Consider the following 19,412-nt stretch of genomic DNA (forward strand, 5'->3'; position numbering starts at 1 on the left):
CAACTAAAAAGTTTAAATTCTGAAATTTGGTTGAGAATAAGAGATTCTAGGGGTTACGGAAATGAAATAAAGCAAGGAACTATGCCGTGTCCGGGCGTACGTTATTATTTTTTTTAAATGATTTTCACCGGTAGTTTTGTATTTTATCATCAATACCATTCCATTTTGTTTTATCTCGATGGAATTGAAGATTTTTTGTAGTCCTTGGACTACTTGTCCTGTGTGCTTTGGACTAAACGGAAATCTGATTTTACTCACGTGGATCAGCTCACGTGAGTAAAATCAGCTCACTGATTTTACTCACGTGGATTATTTGTCAGGTCAGGTTCGATCTGTAACCTGCTACAGGTACCATGTAAACCTGTACTAACCTGTTCCATGGTCGGGTTGTCGGCGACTAAACCGTCTCCCCCACCAGGTTTTCTGGTGAGGAGGGTGTTTGGATATGGACACCCAGCAGGATTAAAAACAAAACCTGTCAAAGGGCGGAGGAGCTCCTTGTGAGCCAACGGCCATCCATATCTAGTGCCCAACTGTGTCTGCGGACGTCCTCCTGCAGTTGGGTTACTTCTTATTAGGAGGTTGGTGGCAGGATTTGCACTCCAGCCACCGTAAAACGCTTCATTCCGCAAAACGCAAAAACGCAAAAAAATCTGAAAACCCACTCCGTGGGAGTACCTCCTGTGCAGCTTCCCTTCGCAGGGCAGCTCACCGGATGATGGGATTGGGGCAAAGCCTTCGGGACCCCCAATCTTTGATAGGAGGGAAACCACGGGGTAACATCCCTGGGTCAGATTGCGGGAGAGTGTGTCGGAGTGGTGCTGAGGTGTCGTCCACCAGACGGCGGTCTCCTTGGGTTAACCTAAAGCGGTCCCTTCGGGTGGGTGCCTGGAATGTCCTATCCCTAAGAGAGGATGATCACCTGTCTCTGTTATCATCTGAGCTCAAGCGTTTGGACATCGGGATTGCAGCTCTCTCTGAGGTTCGGAGACCGGATTGCGGCGAGATAATGGTGGGTGGTTACACCTACTATTGGTCTGGTCGCTCTGATGGTTACCATACCCAAGGAGTTGCTGTAGCTGTGTCCAATAAGCTGACCCCAATGATAATTGAGGTAACACCGGTCAACGAGCGTATTATGAGATTAAGGATTCGTCACTCCTTAGGTGTCATTTCCCTGGTCTCTATTTATGCTCCGACTGAGGCGAGTGACCTCACCGTGAAGGACACATTCTACGCCACACTCGAGTCTGTGGTTGATCAGTGCCCCAGACGAGATACACTTCTAGTCTTGGGGGATTTCAATGCATCGACTGGAACTGATAGGGATGGTTATGAGGTGTGTGTTGGTCCCCATGGGTCAGGAACTATGAACCAGAATAGCACTAAGTTCCTTGACTTTGCAAGAAGTCATGGACTCAGGGTGGCTGGTTCATGGATTCAGCGCCCGCAAGCTCATCGCTGGACTTGGTATTCCAACGCTGGCGGTGTGGCAAAGGAGATTGACCATGTCCTCATTGACGGTCGTTGGAGGATGATCCAGAACTGCAGGGTCTACCGGAGTGCTCAGTTCCTCAATACTGACCACAGGCTTGTTGTAGCAACTCTAAAGCTGCACCTTAAATCCTGGAGAATGGTACCATCCCAGCCTAGGCTGGATGTTGCCAAGCTCAGGGATGAGAGAGTAGCTGAGGAGTTTGCGAACAGGCTGAGTGGACACTTGGGGGGTCTGGGTGCTTTGGGGGGTCCTGAAGAGTTGTGGAGCACCTTCAAGACCACCGTCCTTGATGTTGCCGGTGGATGCCTTGGAGTTCACCGCAGGGCAAAGAAGAATTTTGTCTCTCAAGGGACACTGGATACCATTGACCAGAGTCGCAGGGCCAGGCTGAATGGCAGAGCTGAGCTGTTCAGGGAGCTGAGGCGTAAAACTGTACGTGCACTGAGGGTGGACAAGGAGGCCTATGTGCGAGGAATCTGTGAGGGGTAGAGCATCACCTGTGGACAGGTGATTCTCGTCCCGCTTACAGGGGAATTCGCGCATTACGTTCATCCAAGCCCATCCCTCGGAGCACTGCAGTTCGAGCAGAGAGTGGTAGGCTCTTGACAGAGGAGTCTGAAGTGAAGGCCCGCTGGGCCGGTTACTTTGAGCGGTTGTACCAGGCTGATCCCCCAGCTGTCGAGTTGGACGTCAAGGGTGTTACAATCCCTGTTGCTGACCCTCGAATCAACTGTGGTCCACCATCGCTTGTGGAAACACGGGCTGCGGTGAACCAGTTGAAACGGGGCAAAGCTCCAGGGATCTGTGGCATCCATGCCGAACTTCTCAAGGCTGGTGGAAATGCTGCACTCACGTCGTTGCATGCAGTTTTGTGCTCTGCCTGGAACACAGGCATCATCCCAACTGACTGGAAGAGGGGCCTTGTTGTCCCTCTCTGGAAAGGGAAGGGTGATCGCCAAGACTGCAACAACTACCGAGGGGTGACGCTGCTCTCAGTGCCGGGCAAGGTCTTTGCTCGGATAATTCTTGATAGGGTTCGCCACCATCTGCTTGAGCACCAGCGTCCAGAGCAGTCAGGCTTTACACCAGAGAGGTCAACGATTGACCGTATCCTTGCCCTTCGTGTCCTCACTGAACGCAGACGAGAGTTTCGGCAGGGGCTGCTTGCAGCCTATGTTGATCTCTGTAAAGCGTTCGATTCAGTGAATCGGGATGTCCTCTGGAGGATTCTTGGTCTTCGTGGGGTGCCACCAAAACTGATCGATCTGATGTCTGAACTCTACTCTGGTACTGAGAGTGCTGTGAAGTGTGGTGGTACCGCCTCTGACTTATTTCCAGTTGTTACTGGAGTTCGTCAGGGATGTGTACTTGCCCCCACACTTTTCAGCACTTGTATGGACTGGATTTTTGGGAGGATGTCGGAGAGATCAAGTTGCGGTGCATCGTTTGGCAATGTCAAGATCTCGGACCTTGATTTTGCAGATGATGCAGTCATCTTTGCGGAGACTTTAGACATCCTCTTGGGGGCCCTCGAGGTGCTGAATGAGGAGTCGGAGCCGTTGGGATTACGGATTTCTTGGGTCAAAACAAAGATCCAGGCTTTCGGTGACATCTTGGATGCTGCTGTCCTGTCTGTGTCTGTTTGTGGTGAGGATGTTGAGGTCGTGGATAGATTCACTTACCTTGGCAGTGATATTCATGTCTCCGCAGGTTGTGAGCCGGAGGTCAATAGACGTCTGGGTCGGGCCTGGGGAGTCATGGATTCACTGGATCATGGGGTGTGGCGCTGCCGGTACCTGTGCGGGAGGACGAAAGTCCGAGTCTTCAGGTCCTTGGTACTTCCAGTCTTGCTCTATGGGTGCGAGACTTGGACTTTGACCAAGGATCTGAGACGGAGACTTAATTCCTTTGGTACCAGGTCTCTTCGGAGAATCCTTGGCTATCGCTGGTCGGATTTTGTGTCCAACGAGCGGTTGCTGAGAGAGACTCGGATGAGATTTGTTACCTGCATAGTCCGTGAGCGTCAGCTGCGGCTGTATGAACATGTGGCTCGTTTTCCTGACGCTGATCCTGCTCACCAGATTCTCTCAGCGAGGGAGTCTCATGAGTGGAGGAGGCCAGTGGGCCGACCACGTGCCTCATGGTTGCAGCAGGTTGACCATCATCTCAAGGAGATGGGGATGGGCCTGGCATCTGCCTGGGGGATGGCCAGACGGAGGCCCCTGGAGTACCGGCGGAAAGTGGACGCAGCGACGCGCTGTTCTGGCACATGCTCCCATACCTGACCTGACCTGATCAGCTCACTGCGCTCTCCTCTCCACACATCCTTACAGAGATTGACGTGGTGTCGTGATTTCCACCAATCATGATACAAGCATTTATTTTGTACAAATTTATTTGCAATATCGGTGACATGATATTTATTTGAAATTTATTTGCAAGATAAAAAGGTCCAAGTGGTGTAAAGCTCCAAATCTGTCTGAAGGGTGCAAGGCATGTGTGGGCAAACCCATTGGCCAATGGCCAGATGTGGCCATTTTGCAAAAATGTGTGGCCAACTCGTACAATCATCGATAGTGTGTTTTTTTGAGCTGGATTACAAGGTTTCATTGCATTGTATGCCGTTCAATGAAACGTTTTATGTTGTTAAAGGCAAAGTAAATTACTTAAGGAATTAGATGACTACGAATGTTCGATGACTGAGTCGTGGAAAGGTTGTGGAGCGGTTCACCGTCTTGTATCCGCAAATTCCATGAGATTCTGGTGGGGAAAAGTGCAGGCTGAAAGGTTTTCAGGTTTCGAGAGTGAAGGATGGCAATCCGATTTGCGGTTTTTGACTGATGTAATGGGTCACTTGAATGAACTGAACAAGAAACTGCAGGGAAAAGGAAATCTCATGCGCGATCAAGCTCAAAATCATTTGACAGTTCAAATCAAAACTCCATCTGCCGCTGGTACAGTACCATGCCCAGAAACAGGATTTTACACACTTTTCATCACCTGGAAAAGACTGACGAGATCGATTTTCAACTGGAGAAGCTGCGGCAACATGTAGATCGGCTCAGGAATTTGAGGAAAAAATTTGAACAGCGCTTCACCGACTTCGACGGCTTCAACCTGACATTTCAGTTCTTGAAAGATCCGTTCGGTTTCGGTGTTGAAAAGTCATCCAAAGAACTTGTAAATTTAATCAGGGTGAACAAGCGGCAGATATTGAGACAGGCAATTTTACAGAACCAACGGTTACATCCGGAAATTTCCAATGAATCTCTGCCTGAAATGCGGCAAAACCTCTTGGAAGACGAACCGTATCCTTTCCCGAAAGCCTTCCTTGCCAAAATTGTTCTCGATGTTCAGGTCTACATGGATGTGCGACCCACCTGTGGTTGGGGTTTAACCCACCCTGGTGTAAAAGGGTCTAAATAGTGTTCGGGTCTAAGGGACTAAACACATTTGAAGGGTACAAAAGGTCTAAACCCTAAACAATGAATGTATCTCAAAAGATGTCTGAAGTGCCGAAAGGGTCTTAAAGTTAAACAGTGTCTTTTGGGTTTTCTGTGTACGTGTTAATATTTATGGTTTCTTTATATCCTTATTGTTAAATGGGGTTGGCTGGGGGAAGCTTGGCCCAAGTCTTTCAAGAACCGATTGGCCATGCCTGATGTTTGACGAAAGTTAAGGAAGAATTTTTAATTCACCACCTCGGCAGGAATCACCGACTCTTCGTGAAGGACACCGTAGGATCTTTAAAGTCCACCAGCTAAAGCGAGCAGATGAGATGCCAGTTTAACGTCCTTCCGAGAAATGTCACACATTGATGAATCACCCTGCCTGTGAAACACCAGGATGATGCTGGGATGACAGCTGGGTCAGGATTCGAACACAGGTCAGACAGTCTCGAGGAGAGTGTGCAGAGCTCGATGCCATCCTGCCAGCCCCTGTCTTAATATTATTATCATTATGCCATTATCATTGGACGGAAATGACCGATTAATTTGTGGTTGGAATAATATTTATGAAAAATATAACTTTGATGATATAGAGGCTGGAGTCGGGATTGGAGGAAGATGCATCAACAATCTATGGTATGCTGATGATAGCACTCTGTTGGCAGAAAGTAAAGAGGACTTGATGAAACTGCTACAGACAGTGAAGAAGGGAAGTGAAAAGGCTGGTGTTCATATAAATCTCAAAAAGTTTTAAATATTGTCAACTGAGAAGATCAACGTCTTCAGAAGGTGTGTGCTCCATTACCAATCAGCTTGTAAAGTGCTCGCCAAGTGGTTCTCTTGATTTTAAGCACTTAAGCAAGCACTCCAACGAATTGCTGGCTCGGCAAGTGATAGCAAGCTGATTGGTAATGGAGCACACCCCCAAAGGATGGGGGTAAAGGCTGCAACCCATCTGTCTCTGCCAGGACAGGGATGTTTGGAGACATCTGATCATGAATGTCACCAGAAATCGGCCAGGACTTAACGGAACTGGATAACTGGTTATAATAGTATCGATAGGTGTGTGGACCAGCAACCTTGAGTCAATACACCACCCATGCGTAAGTACATCACATTCTCTCCAAATTTCCCTCTGACGAGTACTAAACAATGCAAACTAAACTTAGGAATACGGATATGCCTCAAATAAAGGTCACAATTGGGCCGTGAGGGTGTCGGTGGCAATATCACACGAGAAAGCATGGCCGGTACAGGCCGCAATATATTTTTACATTGAAGGGGCAGGGAGGAAATCCATAGCAAGACTGTGGTAAGTGAAGTACGGTCCGTGTGTTACGAGTAGTTTACATTGCCATGTAACAGGGATCTGTCAAAGTAAGTCGTTTGTTACACGTGATTCTGAACAGGCAGCATATGTAATTTATAGACAGGGTAGAGATTAATCAATTATGCATGAGTGGCTTGATGAGTACTTGCCATGGCAGAGGCACAAATCACGTTTGCAAAAGGCCAATTATGATCTCTCTGGCCAGTGTGTGCCACGTTGGTGTAGTGGGGCTGTGAATCATGGAGGAAAAGATGTACATGTATTTTTATAGGGACCATCGCCACAAGCACAGTACAGGATGGCATACACGTGCACCTCACTTTCTTTTGCTATCTGATCAAAGATGGCCGACTGGGAGACTGACGGCCATTTTAGTTGTGAAAAAACAACAATCCGGTATCGAACATGTCCTCAACCGCTTCTTGGACATGCATTTACCATGTTGTTAAAACTTGGCACACAGATAATTATGAATGACAGTTTACATATGCACGTCATTTTGGTTTTTCCTATCAGATCCAAGATGGCCACCTGGCAGCCATTTTGTTACTTAAACGTGTCCCCAACCATTTCTGGGACGTGTATGGTCCGATTTTGTTCAAACGTGTCACAAGCACAGGATACAATGGCATACACTTACAGCTGACGTTATTTTGCGATCTGATCAAAGATGGCCGACTGGTCGACTGACGGCCACGATAGTTGTAAATAAATATGGGCTCGCCCATTAATTCCAAAATTACAAAAACAACGGAGGCTATGACATTTTATGACTTTTTTCCTTGTTTATTAATTTTAATTATTTATTAGAGTACCCAGTCAAATGGACTGGGTAACCTGTTGTTTTTCTTCTGTTTATTATAAGGGTACCCAGTCAAATGGACTGGGTCACCTCTTGTTTTACGTCTGTTTATTTCTCATTTTTCTTGTTCCACCGGCAATTTGCGGGCTTTTTCGCTTTAAAAATCATTTTCTCTGGAATGGTAAGTCCGATCGACACGAAATTTTCACCATAGTATGTATCTTTTTTGATAGCATTCTTAATTGATAATGACGTCATAGGTCACATGCTTCGTCAGCCATCTGGGATTGAAAATTAATAAATTTTTAAAATCTTCTCCAGAACGGCTGGACAGATTGAGGCAAAACTTCACACACACATTCACCATGACATCCTTTTACAACTTTGTTAATTTCTTATTGATAGGTCACATGGTTTGGTGGCCATATTGAATTTACCCTAAAACCTTCAAACATCTTCCACAGAACGGCTTGACAGATCAAGGGGAAACTTCATAAAAGTATTGCTCAAGGGTAGAGAATATATGTTTCTTCATGAATAATTGAAAGGTCGTATGGTTTGGCAGCCATGTTGGATTCAAGAAAAATATTAAATAATGTTTTCTCTGGAACCACATATCCTATCGAAGTGAAACTTGGCAACTATCATACACAACAATGTCTGCATATACGGTAAAAAATTATGAAGTCACATGGTTTGGCCTTCATCTTGGATAGAAAAAACGCACCTTGTCTGATCAACACAAAACTTAAACATGATCCACTACCCCATTAGAGGAGGAATTTAAATTTATGTTGGAAAAGGTCACATGGTACAGCAGCCATATTGGATTGAAAATTAATAACTTTAAAAGTCTGAAACGTCTCTGAAACAGCTAAACAGATCGAGGCGAAACTTCACTGGTATGACCGCCTCTCCATGGCGAACAAAAAGTTTTCCCCCTTGGTTTGGCAGCCATGTTGGATTGAAGGAAAAATATTAAGTAATATTTACTCTGGAACCGCTGCATCAATAGATGTGAAACTTGACAATTATAATCTAGCCGACATTCGAAACATAGATTTAAAATTTCAATCCGATCGGCCACACGGTTTGGCAGCCAGAATTATTTGATTATTTGAATCTGAGAACTTTGAGAATTTTTTATTTCAAGAAAGCTCATTTGGCTGCACCTGAATGCGTTTGAAGGTACAGGAATAGCAATTCAATTGATACCGACAATGTCCCCAGGAAAAAGGGCTAACTGCATACGTAATAAATAGATTGAACACTTTGTGCTATCCGGTTCATAACTCGTCAGTCCCGCGCTGTGTCGAAGCAGGACTGTATTTGTATCACTGTTAAAGAATGTTTTCTCTGGAACCACTTACCCAAGAGAAGGGAAAATTTGCAACTGTCATACAAGTCTCATGTTGTATCAAAGGCGGAAATATGGGTACCCGGTCATCACTGCCAGCAGTTATAAAGTGGCAGTTCTAGTTATTATCCCGCCCCCCGGAGGGAGGGAGCAGGATATTGTAATTGTCCGGTTTGTTTGTCTGTTTGTTTGTTTGTTTGTTTGTCTGTCTGTCTGTTAGCAACTTTATGGCAAAACTGCTTTAGCAAACACTATCAAATTTAATCCACAGGTGGGCAATGAACCTTGGACGACCCCATTAACTTTTGGGTCCAATTGGATCAAAGGTCAAGGTCAAAGTCACGAAAAGATCAAAATCGTTTTTCGCTCATAACTTCGTCAAAAATGATATGATTTACTTCAAACTAAGCTTACAGTGAACCTTATTCTATTTGTCACTTATAATCCTACCCATTCCTATCGTGAAAAATGCATATTTGTGAAGATCGGTAGGGTCCGAAGTTTTGGGGGTCATGGTCATCGGTCAAAATTACAAACTTTCCATTAAAACTAAAACATGGTTACGAAAATACAACTTTACGGGAAAACGGCTGGCTCAAACACTGTCAAATTTTATTCACAGGTGGGTAATCAAAGTCTCGAGTCAAAATCGTTTTACGATCAGAACGTTTTCATTTATTTATTATTTAATATTCTTGTTGTACGATGTCGTCTGATGTTTATTATCAAGTGCACCACGCACTATTTAAACCATGGTTACTTGAAGCTTGTAAATTATGTTAATTTGATATATTATAACACATGTTTGATAGGTGTGGGTAGATGGATAATAAATATTAATTCTACAGGCCATATCTACACTCTACAAACATACGCGGCCAGCTCAAGACTAACATAATTTACAAGTTTCAAGTACCCGTGATTTAAACAACAGTTATCACATTCAAGCATTATGTCATCAGTCAAAATTACATATTTTCCATTATAAATCAAAAAAGGTTAGGAATATGCGTGTTTAATATGGAAGACATATATCAAGTCCTTTATTGACTTTCATTTGACACCATAACCTTTGACCTTACATGGCCGTGAAAGGTCAAAATCATTTTATGGTCATAACTTCGTCAAAAATGGTTTAATTGACTTCAAACTAAGACTAAAATATTCCTTATTCTATTCCTTATAATCAACATTCAGGTTAAGGATGTATCAAATTTAAATTTGATCCCCAAAATAACTTTATGCCTTAAATGGGCGGGATTTGTTGTGCCTGGCACCACTTGTTATTATTATTGGCTAAATGGCTTCTTCCCATGCTAGTGTTTCCCACACTGTACACCCTTTTAAGCAGACAGTACATGTGTTACACCACGGTATGTAATGCCCAGCATGTGTAGGAAAGGTTAATTAAAATCTTACCTGATGTGGTGGTGGCACCATTCATCGACACATCTGGGGTCAAGAGAACCAGGAAGGGTCTTAATGAAGCAATTAAAGAATAACTTTATGTTCACAGCAAAAAAAAGACATGATTGTTTGCTTAGACATCAAAAGGACAAACTACTCAAGGATACAGAATCCATGCTGCAACTCAGGTTTGCGGTCATCTGTTTGTTGGTGAGGACACTTAACGGGTATCGGGGACCCAGCAACAGGTGAGATCCATCACACAAAACATGGGAGCAAGTGGCATACCATAATATCGACCCCAGGAACAAAGAAGGATACATAAGGAACTTGGATATAGGAGACGACGATTTGGCCCATCAAGTCTGTGCTACATCCAAACCATGTCAATTGAAATCAATAGTTTATGAATTTAAATTCACTCGGGGAGGAGGATATGAGGTGTAGAGGAGTGAGGATGAGAACAGTGAGACAAGCACAGACATCGCCATTGTGTATCCCGTTAACGGACCCCAAGATTAGGTGGGATACTTGCACTTGGATAGCAGGAAGAGGTGAGCCATTTTTGGTATTTTAGTACTATTTAAAAAAAAAAATTCCCAAAAATAGAAAAAGGATAGGTTTCCTTTCCTATGTTTTTTTTTTTTACTATTTTGGAGATTTCAGTGGTTGCAGTGCTATTTTTTGACTATTTCTTCCCCAACTGTTTTTTGTCAAAAACTTATTGACATTTTTTCACTATCATTTCCATATTTTGTTTTACACCAAAGTGGTTGCTATTTTTTCCTATTTTTGTTTTTTTTTCCAAAACTAGCTATTTAAATTTTTTTTTGTCCTTTTTTTTCCTATTCCAAAACTCACCGTTTAAAGTACGTTTTTCATCTGGAAAAAATTTGGGGATAAAAATATGTTTTTTGTTGTTGTTGTTGTTGTTGATGATTAGGGTAAGGATGTGGGAGACTTATGATGTGGTCTGTTTAACATATTGGACCATGGAACAGAGGGTTTTGGAATATTGGACAAAGGTACAAATGGGGGTCTTAAGTGTACTGGACCAAGGTACAAATGGGGGTCTTAGGTGCACTGTGGGACCAAGGTGCAAATAGGGATCTTAGGTGTACTGGACCAAGGTACAAATGGGAGTCTTAGGTGTACTGGACCAAGGTGTAAAGGGGATCTTAGGTGTACTGGACCAAGGTATAACAGGGTTCATGGTTTACTGGGCAAAGATACAAAAGGGACTCTGGCTGTACTGGATGAAAGTGCAAAGGGCATCAGTGTATATTGGACCAAGCTACAAAGGGGTTCTGGGTATATTGGTCCAAGGTACAAAGGGGATCGGTGTGCATTAGACCAAAGCACAAAGAGGGGGTCGGTATATTTGACCGAGGTACAAAGTGTGTTCGTCTGGGCACCAAGGCAGCGAAAGCAGAGAGGGCAGAGGGTGCAAGACCAGAAAGATGGCAGTATAAGACAGAGAGACCACCAATCTGCCTGCGATGGGAAAGTGATAGGCGCATACACTCAGCTTAATCGTGAGATATTCCAATGATCTTGAAAGCTTTGGTTTCCACGGCGTCAAGCTGAGCAAGAGGTGAGGCAAGGAAGCCAGCCCAGAGAGGAGAGCAGCACTCCATCAAGCTGCAGATGAAGGCCTTGTCGGTAGATAGGAGTTCAGGTGTGCCAAAGAAAGACTTTGTATAATGGAGGATGCACAGTCAGAGGCTGGCTTTTGAGGCCAACTGAGAAATGTGGTTTCCCAAGAATGATCATGGCTGATCGTGAGACCCAAGGTAGAGTGAGCTGGCCTGCATCCGAATTGGTGATCTGAGATAAGGCCAATGGATAAAAAGGAAGGATATCGTATCAACTGTGATGATGAATTCCATGCTGATGATTGGATGTAAGCTGATTGGTCTGTACTCTGTAGAGTCAATAATGTCTTCATCGATCTGCATGTTGCTTTCTTCTGCATTTTTACTCCATTGATAACTATTTTGTACAGTTTTTGTACCTACTTTTAAAATAATAATGATGAATCAAGTTGTATCGAAACATAAATACAAAACACAAATGTTAATCAGAAATAATGATTGGAGTTTTAGTTGGACAATAACAAAACAGAAAATAGGGAGGGTGGGAGAAAACTTTGAAACAATAATGATAATAATTATTATTACGATTACAATTCAGATGTTAGGGGGTAAAAGCAATTGAACAGCTACTTCACGATCATGGATAAAAACATGTTTTTCTTTGACTGGGCTGAAAAATGGATGGATTACTGTCACGTGTCTGGAAGGAAATAAATGATAATGTCGTTATTTGTTGTGTCGAACACATACCTGATCATCACTCACCTCGACAGTATTCTCCACCACCAAATCTAATTGAAAGTGTTCAACATGGTAAATATCTTGATATCAAATAGTTTACAAACCTACAAGTTATTGTCCATGTCAATATGGAAACATGATCTCATGAAATGCTGTGGAGACTTTCACTTGCTATTTCTCTTTGTCTCTCTCATATATTTAATCAGATAAATCTTTCAGATCAGATGAATGGAAAGCACTATATTGTTGTGGATTTCCGCCACTCCAGCGTGCGGGCGACCGCCTTTAGCGAATTCGCGGCCGCACGCGCCCACCGACCATGGCAATCCAGTCGCAGCTTTTGGATCAACACCAAAATCCAGCTACGGGTGTTTTTAACCACACCACAACCTTGTCAATGCTCTGCCCGCGCGCGACAGGGTCGATCGCCGAATTGTCGATTTACCTAATTATTCGTGCGGACAGACTACCGAGAGGTTATGCCTCAACGGGACTTGCTCGGAAACGAGCCGCTTTAAGCAGCTCTTTCCATCTGCGATTGCTGAGCGGTTTATTATCGCTAAGCCCCGTTGGACCCGATTATCTTATCGGCTATTAAAAACCAGCTGTTTATTCCGGACGCAATTATGGCAGTTAAATGGAGGAAGGGACGCAACGAGCAGGTGAATATTCAAACAATGCGGACATTTATTTCCAAATGCAGGCACGTATGCAATGAATGGGGGTAAGGGACAAGACACGAGCAAAAAGACCTACAGCTGTTGTCTATTATCATTTACATGCACATATAACAATTCTCTACTAAAGGGACAAGGCGCCACAGACTTCCATGCAAAAACCGCAGAAAAGGAAAGGGAGAACTGGGCCCGTAGGCCTTTAATGTGCCTCGGAGCTTGGGAGACCGAAGGAGCTCCGCGAGGCCGTGCAGGTTACCTTGTCGCCATGGGGACGACTCGATGGGTCTTTCGGTCGGCGACCCTCTGTATGTCTCGTCGTCAACACAGCAGCTGGTGTAACGGCGGCTTGGTTGATCCAGGCCTAGCCGTGCGGCCTGGTCGATCGGGCCTGGCCGACGACGCTTCAGAGGAACGAACGGGCCTTGCTGTTTTGGAGTTGATGCTCTTTTAAGAGCCCGCTCACTCCTCAGCGTCGCTCGGACCGTCCCGGGTCCCGATCACTTCGGACCGTTATATTGCTGGCAGGCGACCTCTCTCTGGCTGGCGACTTTGCTGCCGCCTCCACCGACCAACAACTCTGCACTGCACTGCAGGCTTGACTGGACTGGACTCCATGCTCCAAACTCCACCAGACTCCAACGACCGAGCTCCACTCCGAACTCCAAACTCCAGAGCTGCACTCCGAACTCTCACTCAACTGGTTTCTCGGCGCTTCAGCCCGGCCTTTTATTGGGTTCGGGGTGGTGTTTGGTCTTTCACGTCCGACCCTTCACCCCCCGCTGGCTCCACCCCTTTAGTCATTCTGATCCGATCTTGCCGTCAAACGCGGACGTGGTCGGAATCACCGGCTTTCGCTCCAACGAGGGAGTCTTCGTGTTTGTCGGCGGATATGTTGTTCATTTGTGGATGCCGTTGCTGGTGAAAAGATGGCGTTGTTTGTAGAGATGATGGTGAGGAGATGTTGTTCGTTTTAAAATAAAGATAGCAAAAGAATAATGGCTAACTCAAAGATGCACAGCCCGGCACACGAATAATTCCCGTTAGACATTGGTGGGGACATCTAATCTGGACACACACTTATTGACATAACTGATCTTCGGGAACCTGAATGGTGATCTGTGAATTTCCACAACCGTAACAATATTTATGTCGGATTTATATATCCATGAACTTTCTTGGAGTAATTGGTTAACACTTTACACAGTCACACCGAACAGATTTCTGCATGGAGTCTGCAGGATTACACGGCAAGAGAACAGGTAACCAGATTGGCGTTGAAAGCACGGATCTGATGTACACGGTCATCGCATGTGATCACAGATAAAATGTCACTTTTCGTCCTTTTTATCCCAAAGTCCAAAAGGAAATACTGAAATGATGTCTTTAGATCCATATCAGATGGAAGATACAATGTATAGATGGAGGTGGCAGAGTGGATGAGCGTGATGTGAACAGAGTAGATGTAATAACTATGGTGATAATGGCTCCAAAACCCAAATATCGTTGCAAAACAGAGAGAGGGAGAGGAGAGAGGAGAAGAGCAAATCATGTCACATGTTCTAACACAGTAAGCAGCTGGCCTATACCTACACAGTGTGATCTGAACATGTTCCACAAACCATCTGGGAAATAGTTAAATAGTTTAACCTCATAGCTTCATGGGGGATGTCACCTGATAAAGGGGCTGATCACAGTCCCCTCCATCCTTACCAATGTCCCTTATTTGTTTTCTCTTTTTTTTTTTTGTTTTTTTTTTTTGTTTTCTTTCTTTCTTTCTTTCTTTCTTTCTTTCTTTCTCTCTCTCTGTGTCTCTCTCTGTCTCTCTCTCTCTCTCTCTCTCTCTCTCCTCCGTCCATTTCTCTCTCTCTCTCTCTCTCTCTCTCTCTCTCTCTCTCTCTCTCTCTCTCTCTCTCTCTCTCTCTCTCTCTCTCTCTCTCTCTCTCTCTCTCTCTCGTTTTTCTCTCCTTATCCATTATTATAACCCGTTATTATGCTTTTATGATAAAAAGTAAAAACTATCCAATGAAATTGGACACAGGAGGAATTTCCTTCATTACTCCAGTGCTTTATCCACAAGACCACAACCACAACCAATTAATGTTGTCTTTTAAAAACTGTACTCGTACCGGGAAATATGACAACAAACAAATAAAATAGGAAATTGTCCGGTTCAGGAACAATCCTGAAATAAACTTTACAATGAAGATACGAGAATCAAAAGATCTCTGAAAACAACACAACCAAGTCCTTGAAACATGATCCAAGTACCTGAAGCGACCACCCCCCACCACCCCAGTTGATTCCGTTACACCGACTAATACTCGTTAAATGAGATTCAAATCAACGCGACAGGTATACTCACTAAAAAGGAGAATTCCACACAGTGGTAGGACGATGAATGTACTCCACGGGTGATGGGACTCCATTCGGATAAGTACACAAAGTGTTTGGGATAGAGGAACAAGACACCAATATTTATCTCACCCCCCCAACCCCCAATCCCCTCGCCCCACCCCAAGTCCCCTTACGGAATTGGGAGGAGGGGGGAGGGGGAGGGGGATAGGAGGTGAGTTCCAGATATCAAGGGAATGGCACGGGTTCATTTTCATACTGGGCCAGATGCTGTGATCCATTAGCAAGCAGCTTGCTATCCCTTGTCAAGCGGCTTGCTTGATTGAAATCGCTCCAACAGAACAGAGCGCCGTGTGTATTTTGGGGAGAGGGTTTGCACGTTTGTAGATCTTGACTGTTTATGACATCCGAGGCCATTTCCTCTCATGGATCACCGACTTCCTCCACTCCCGTATTCAGAGTGCAGCTCTTAACGGGATTCTCTCACCTCCTCTCCCCATCAAGGGCGGAGTGCCGCAAGGCAGTGTCTTGGTAACTGTCTTGTGCCTCCTCTTCATCAATGATCTTTCTCATTCCCTGGAAAATCCTGCACATCTCTTTTCTGGGATAAGTGTCAAAAAAGAGGCAATTAATGAGTTCCTCTTCACGGCCTGGAGTGATCATGACAAACTTTCTAACCATTCATTATAATGTACCTAGAGCATGGGGGAAATTGTCACAAGTTATCGAAACAAAGTGTGAACGGTCCATTATTCCTGAACTCTGCTCCGATCATGAAGAGGCAGACATTAGATTGGCAGGTCAGGTGAAACATGCAGCCGATGCGATGCCCAATTCCAACATTTAGGTACGCAGTCCCGATATGGACGATATTACTCTCTTTTGGACAAAGTCCTTTCCGGGTTCATTTTCATCGTAGCTGAAAAACACCTGCCATGACAATGGATATGATTCGGAATTTTTGTTGTCTTGGAAAAAAATGTACGTCAATCCCTCATTAGTTTCCATGTATTCACTGGATGCGGCTCAACTCATTGCTTTCATCATGGGGGAAGAGAAGAGGAAGCTCTTTGATCATGTCTCGGCCTCAACTTATCACTGTGATACCTTTCCATCAGCTCGGTCGAAAGTTGGGTCCTTCTGATGATCTAATTAAGCTTTATGCTTCATCATCTTGTTTGTGAACTGTATGGCCAGAAATGCTTATCATTTGCTGGAGCCCGTTATAGGCTCTTTGGACTCAGATCCAATGAGCATTGTATTTGCTAAAATTATATATCAGACTACTCTTCACCAACGTGCTCTGGATCATTACGTGCATGCACCGCGTCCCAACAATCTTGGTCGTACTCTTGAAGTGATAGCAAATTATAATCCTGTACAGCTGTGCTAAATTTCATTTTATATATTTCCTCTTGAGTTCAAAGTTGAAATTGTCTGAGACATTCACAATATGAAGCCCTGTGTCAAATTTGGAGGTTCTACCTGCTCTCGTACAGTTAACAAACACAGACAGGATCAATGCAATACTCACGCGACTGATAATAATAACAACAACAACAACAAGAATCATAATAAACATAATAATAACAACAATAATAAGTAAAAAGACATAAAATGTCATAGCACCCGTTGTTTTAATAATTTTGCAGGAGTTAAAGGGTTAGCCCAAATTTATGTTCAATGAAAATGGCCGTCAGTCTACCAGTTGGCCACATTTGATCAGATCGCAAAATGAAGTGAGGTGCACGTGTACGCCATCATTTACCATGCTTGTGCCAAGTTTGAACAAAATCGACCACGCATGTCGGAGAAATGGTTGGGGACACTTTTAAGTAACAAAATGGCCGTCAGCCGGCCATGTTGGATCTGATCTCAAAATGAAATAGCGAGCATTTGCAAGCCATCATTCTTTGTCTGTGTGCCAAGTTTGAACAACATCAGTAAATGCATGTCTGATAAATGGTTGAGGACGTGTTCAGCATCGGGGGGGTTTTTTTTACAACTAAAATGGCCGCCAGTCAGCCATGTTGGATCTGATGTTGGGGGAAAAAAATTACATGCATACGTATGCCATCATGTGTTGTCTTTGTGCCAAGTACAGGTAAAACCGGTCCATACATGTCCGAGATATGGTTAGTAGGTTGGATTGCCGTGTAACAGGGATCTGTCAGAGCCAGTTATTTTTACCTCTGCCACCGAAGGTGAAGGAGGTTATGTTTTCACCCCTTTCTGTGTGTCTGTTTGTTTGTGTACAGGATGTCTCAAAAAGTTGTTGACGAATCCCGATGAAATTTTGTGGACAGGTTCGGTGTGTGACAAGGATGAACTGATTAGGTTTTGGTAAAGATCTACTGTAGATCCGGATCAGACTACTGGAATTCTATAATTGATTATTCAGCATTGAGAGATGGGACCAAAAACGATATAGTAATGTAGAGCGTGATATTTCAAACATGTATAGAGCACAATATGTTCTCGTGGATCAGGCATTACGTGGCGGAGGTGTGCGCTCTACCGAGTGCCCTACTTGTTGTTTAATGTAACGCTGAGGAGGTAGCCTGTGTGATTGCACATGCAAAAGCTATTCTTTTTTTCTCCTTTTTGTATCTTTTTCAGTCATTTGGTTTGTTCTGTTTATTATAGCGCCTTGTCGACCCTCTTCGTTGAGTTGTGCTTTTCATGATCAAAAGAAATCCTTGAAAAGGTAAGAGCATGTTTCAGCCATCTACTTTAGGTGTGGGTTTGCTGTTATTTGGGTTCATTTGGACGACCTTGGGGAATGTTAACGCAAAGTAAAATTGAATGCAGTGCTTTAAGACCCTTTTGACAATTTCTTGAGCCGTGATATCCCAAATTCTGAGGAATTCCGGATTAAGCCCCACCAGACGCGACAATATTCACTGCGGCCAGTTCACCATTCCAATATTCACTTCAACAGCAGAGAGGGATTTGAACTCAAGATCCGAGGATCCCAAGCCCACCACAGCACAGCAAGGGGGTAATGAGACAAGAGGGGTGGGAATGGGAAGGACAAAACAGTGGGGAACAGAGACATTAGGAGATCTGTGGAAGGGAGAGGGATGGGGCTGGGAACATGGGGAATAGAAGATGGACATTACAGGGACTTTCAGAAAGGAAAGCAGGGAATTTAAGGGAGGTGAGTTTGGGGTGGATTAACAGGGGTAGAAAAGATCAAGGATTTGGATGGGGGACGATAAGAGGTAGTGGTGAACAGCTGTTTTGAAGGCCTGGAGGGAAGAATGGGATTGGACAGAGTGTGGGAGTTTATTCCAAAGGCGGGGGAAAAAGGAGGAATGAAAGAGTGAAGGTGAGCAGTGATTCGTGATTTTTGTAGTCTTACCAGAAAGGAGTTGTTGGCGGACCTTGAGCGCTCTGCGGAAATATGGTGGGGACAAATTGCAGACACAGCAGGGGAGGGTGGCGAGACCGGAGAGGAGACAGGAGAAGATAGAAAGACCACCCACCTGCCTGCGGTGATAGAGTGAGAGACCCAAAGACTCAGCCTCATCGTAAGAGATCCCAATGATCCTAAATGCCTTTTTTCCACAGAGTGAAGCCAAGAAAGGTGGGAGGCAGGAGCACCAGCCCGAGGGGAGAGCAGTACTCCATCAGGCTGCGGACGAAAGATTTGTATGTGGTCAGGAGCTCAGGTGGGCTGAGGAAGGACTTTGCACGATGGAGGATTCCCAGTCGGTGACTGGCTTTGGAGGCCAGGCTGGAAATGTGGCTTTCTCAGGAAAGATCATGGCAGATAATGAGACCCAGAAGCTTGAAAGAAAGGACTTCTTTCAAAGGGTTGATGAGAAAGTGGATGGGGGGGGGGGAGGTGGTTCCAAACGGTCCTTTCGGAGAGACATAGTGAGAGTGTGAGATTTGTCCGGATTGAAAGACATGTTCCACGTGTTGGACAAGTTTGTGATTTTATCCAGATATGCAGTGAGCGAAGAAGAAAAAGAGGATTTCCAGAGTTGGAGAGATCATTGATGAAAACCAGAAAAAGAACAGGGCCCAGAACGCAACCTTGAGGAACTCCAGCCTGGACAGGAAGAGGGGATGAAAGAACTCCATTTAGGGCCACACGTTGTCTGCGACAGAAGAGGAAGTCTGTGAGCCATGAGTGGAGATGGCCTTGGATGCCGTAGGAAGAGAGTTTGGTGAGTAGGGCAGGGTGCCAGACCGT

General features: G+C 44.6%; 1 protein-coding gene across 3 annotated transcripts in view; it reads right to left on the reverse strand.

Moving 5' to 3' along the window:
* Window positions 1–15,336, reverse strand: part of LOC147025658 (scavenger receptor cysteine-rich domain-containing protein DMBT1-like) — a 74,463-nt gene extending 59,127 nt beyond the window's left edge. For all 3 annotated transcript variants that reach the window (XR_015059624.1, XM_085886868.1, XM_085886867.1), the window contains exons 1-2: window positions 15,219–15,336; window positions 9,856–9,888 (exon numbers count right to left, since the gene is read on the reverse strand). Coding sequence is in view for 2 of the 3 variants with exons in the window: in XM_085886868.1 (XP_085742994.1) it covers window positions 9,856–9,888; window positions 15,219–15,282 (97 nt within the window). In the remaining variant the exon portion in view is untranslated. The remainder of the gene's footprint in view (window positions 1–9,855; window positions 9,889–15,218) is intronic.
* Between the last annotated feature and the right edge of the window lie 4,076 nt (window positions 15,337–19,412).

Source organism: Eptatretus burgeri, chromosome 6 (assembly GCF_056783735.1).
Source record: "Eptatretus burgeri isolate ZD-2024b chromosome 6, Ebu_testis_v1, whole genome shotgun sequence".
Lineage (NCBI taxonomy): Eukaryota > Metazoa > Chordata > Myxini > Myxiniformes > Myxinidae > Eptatretus > Eptatretus burgeri.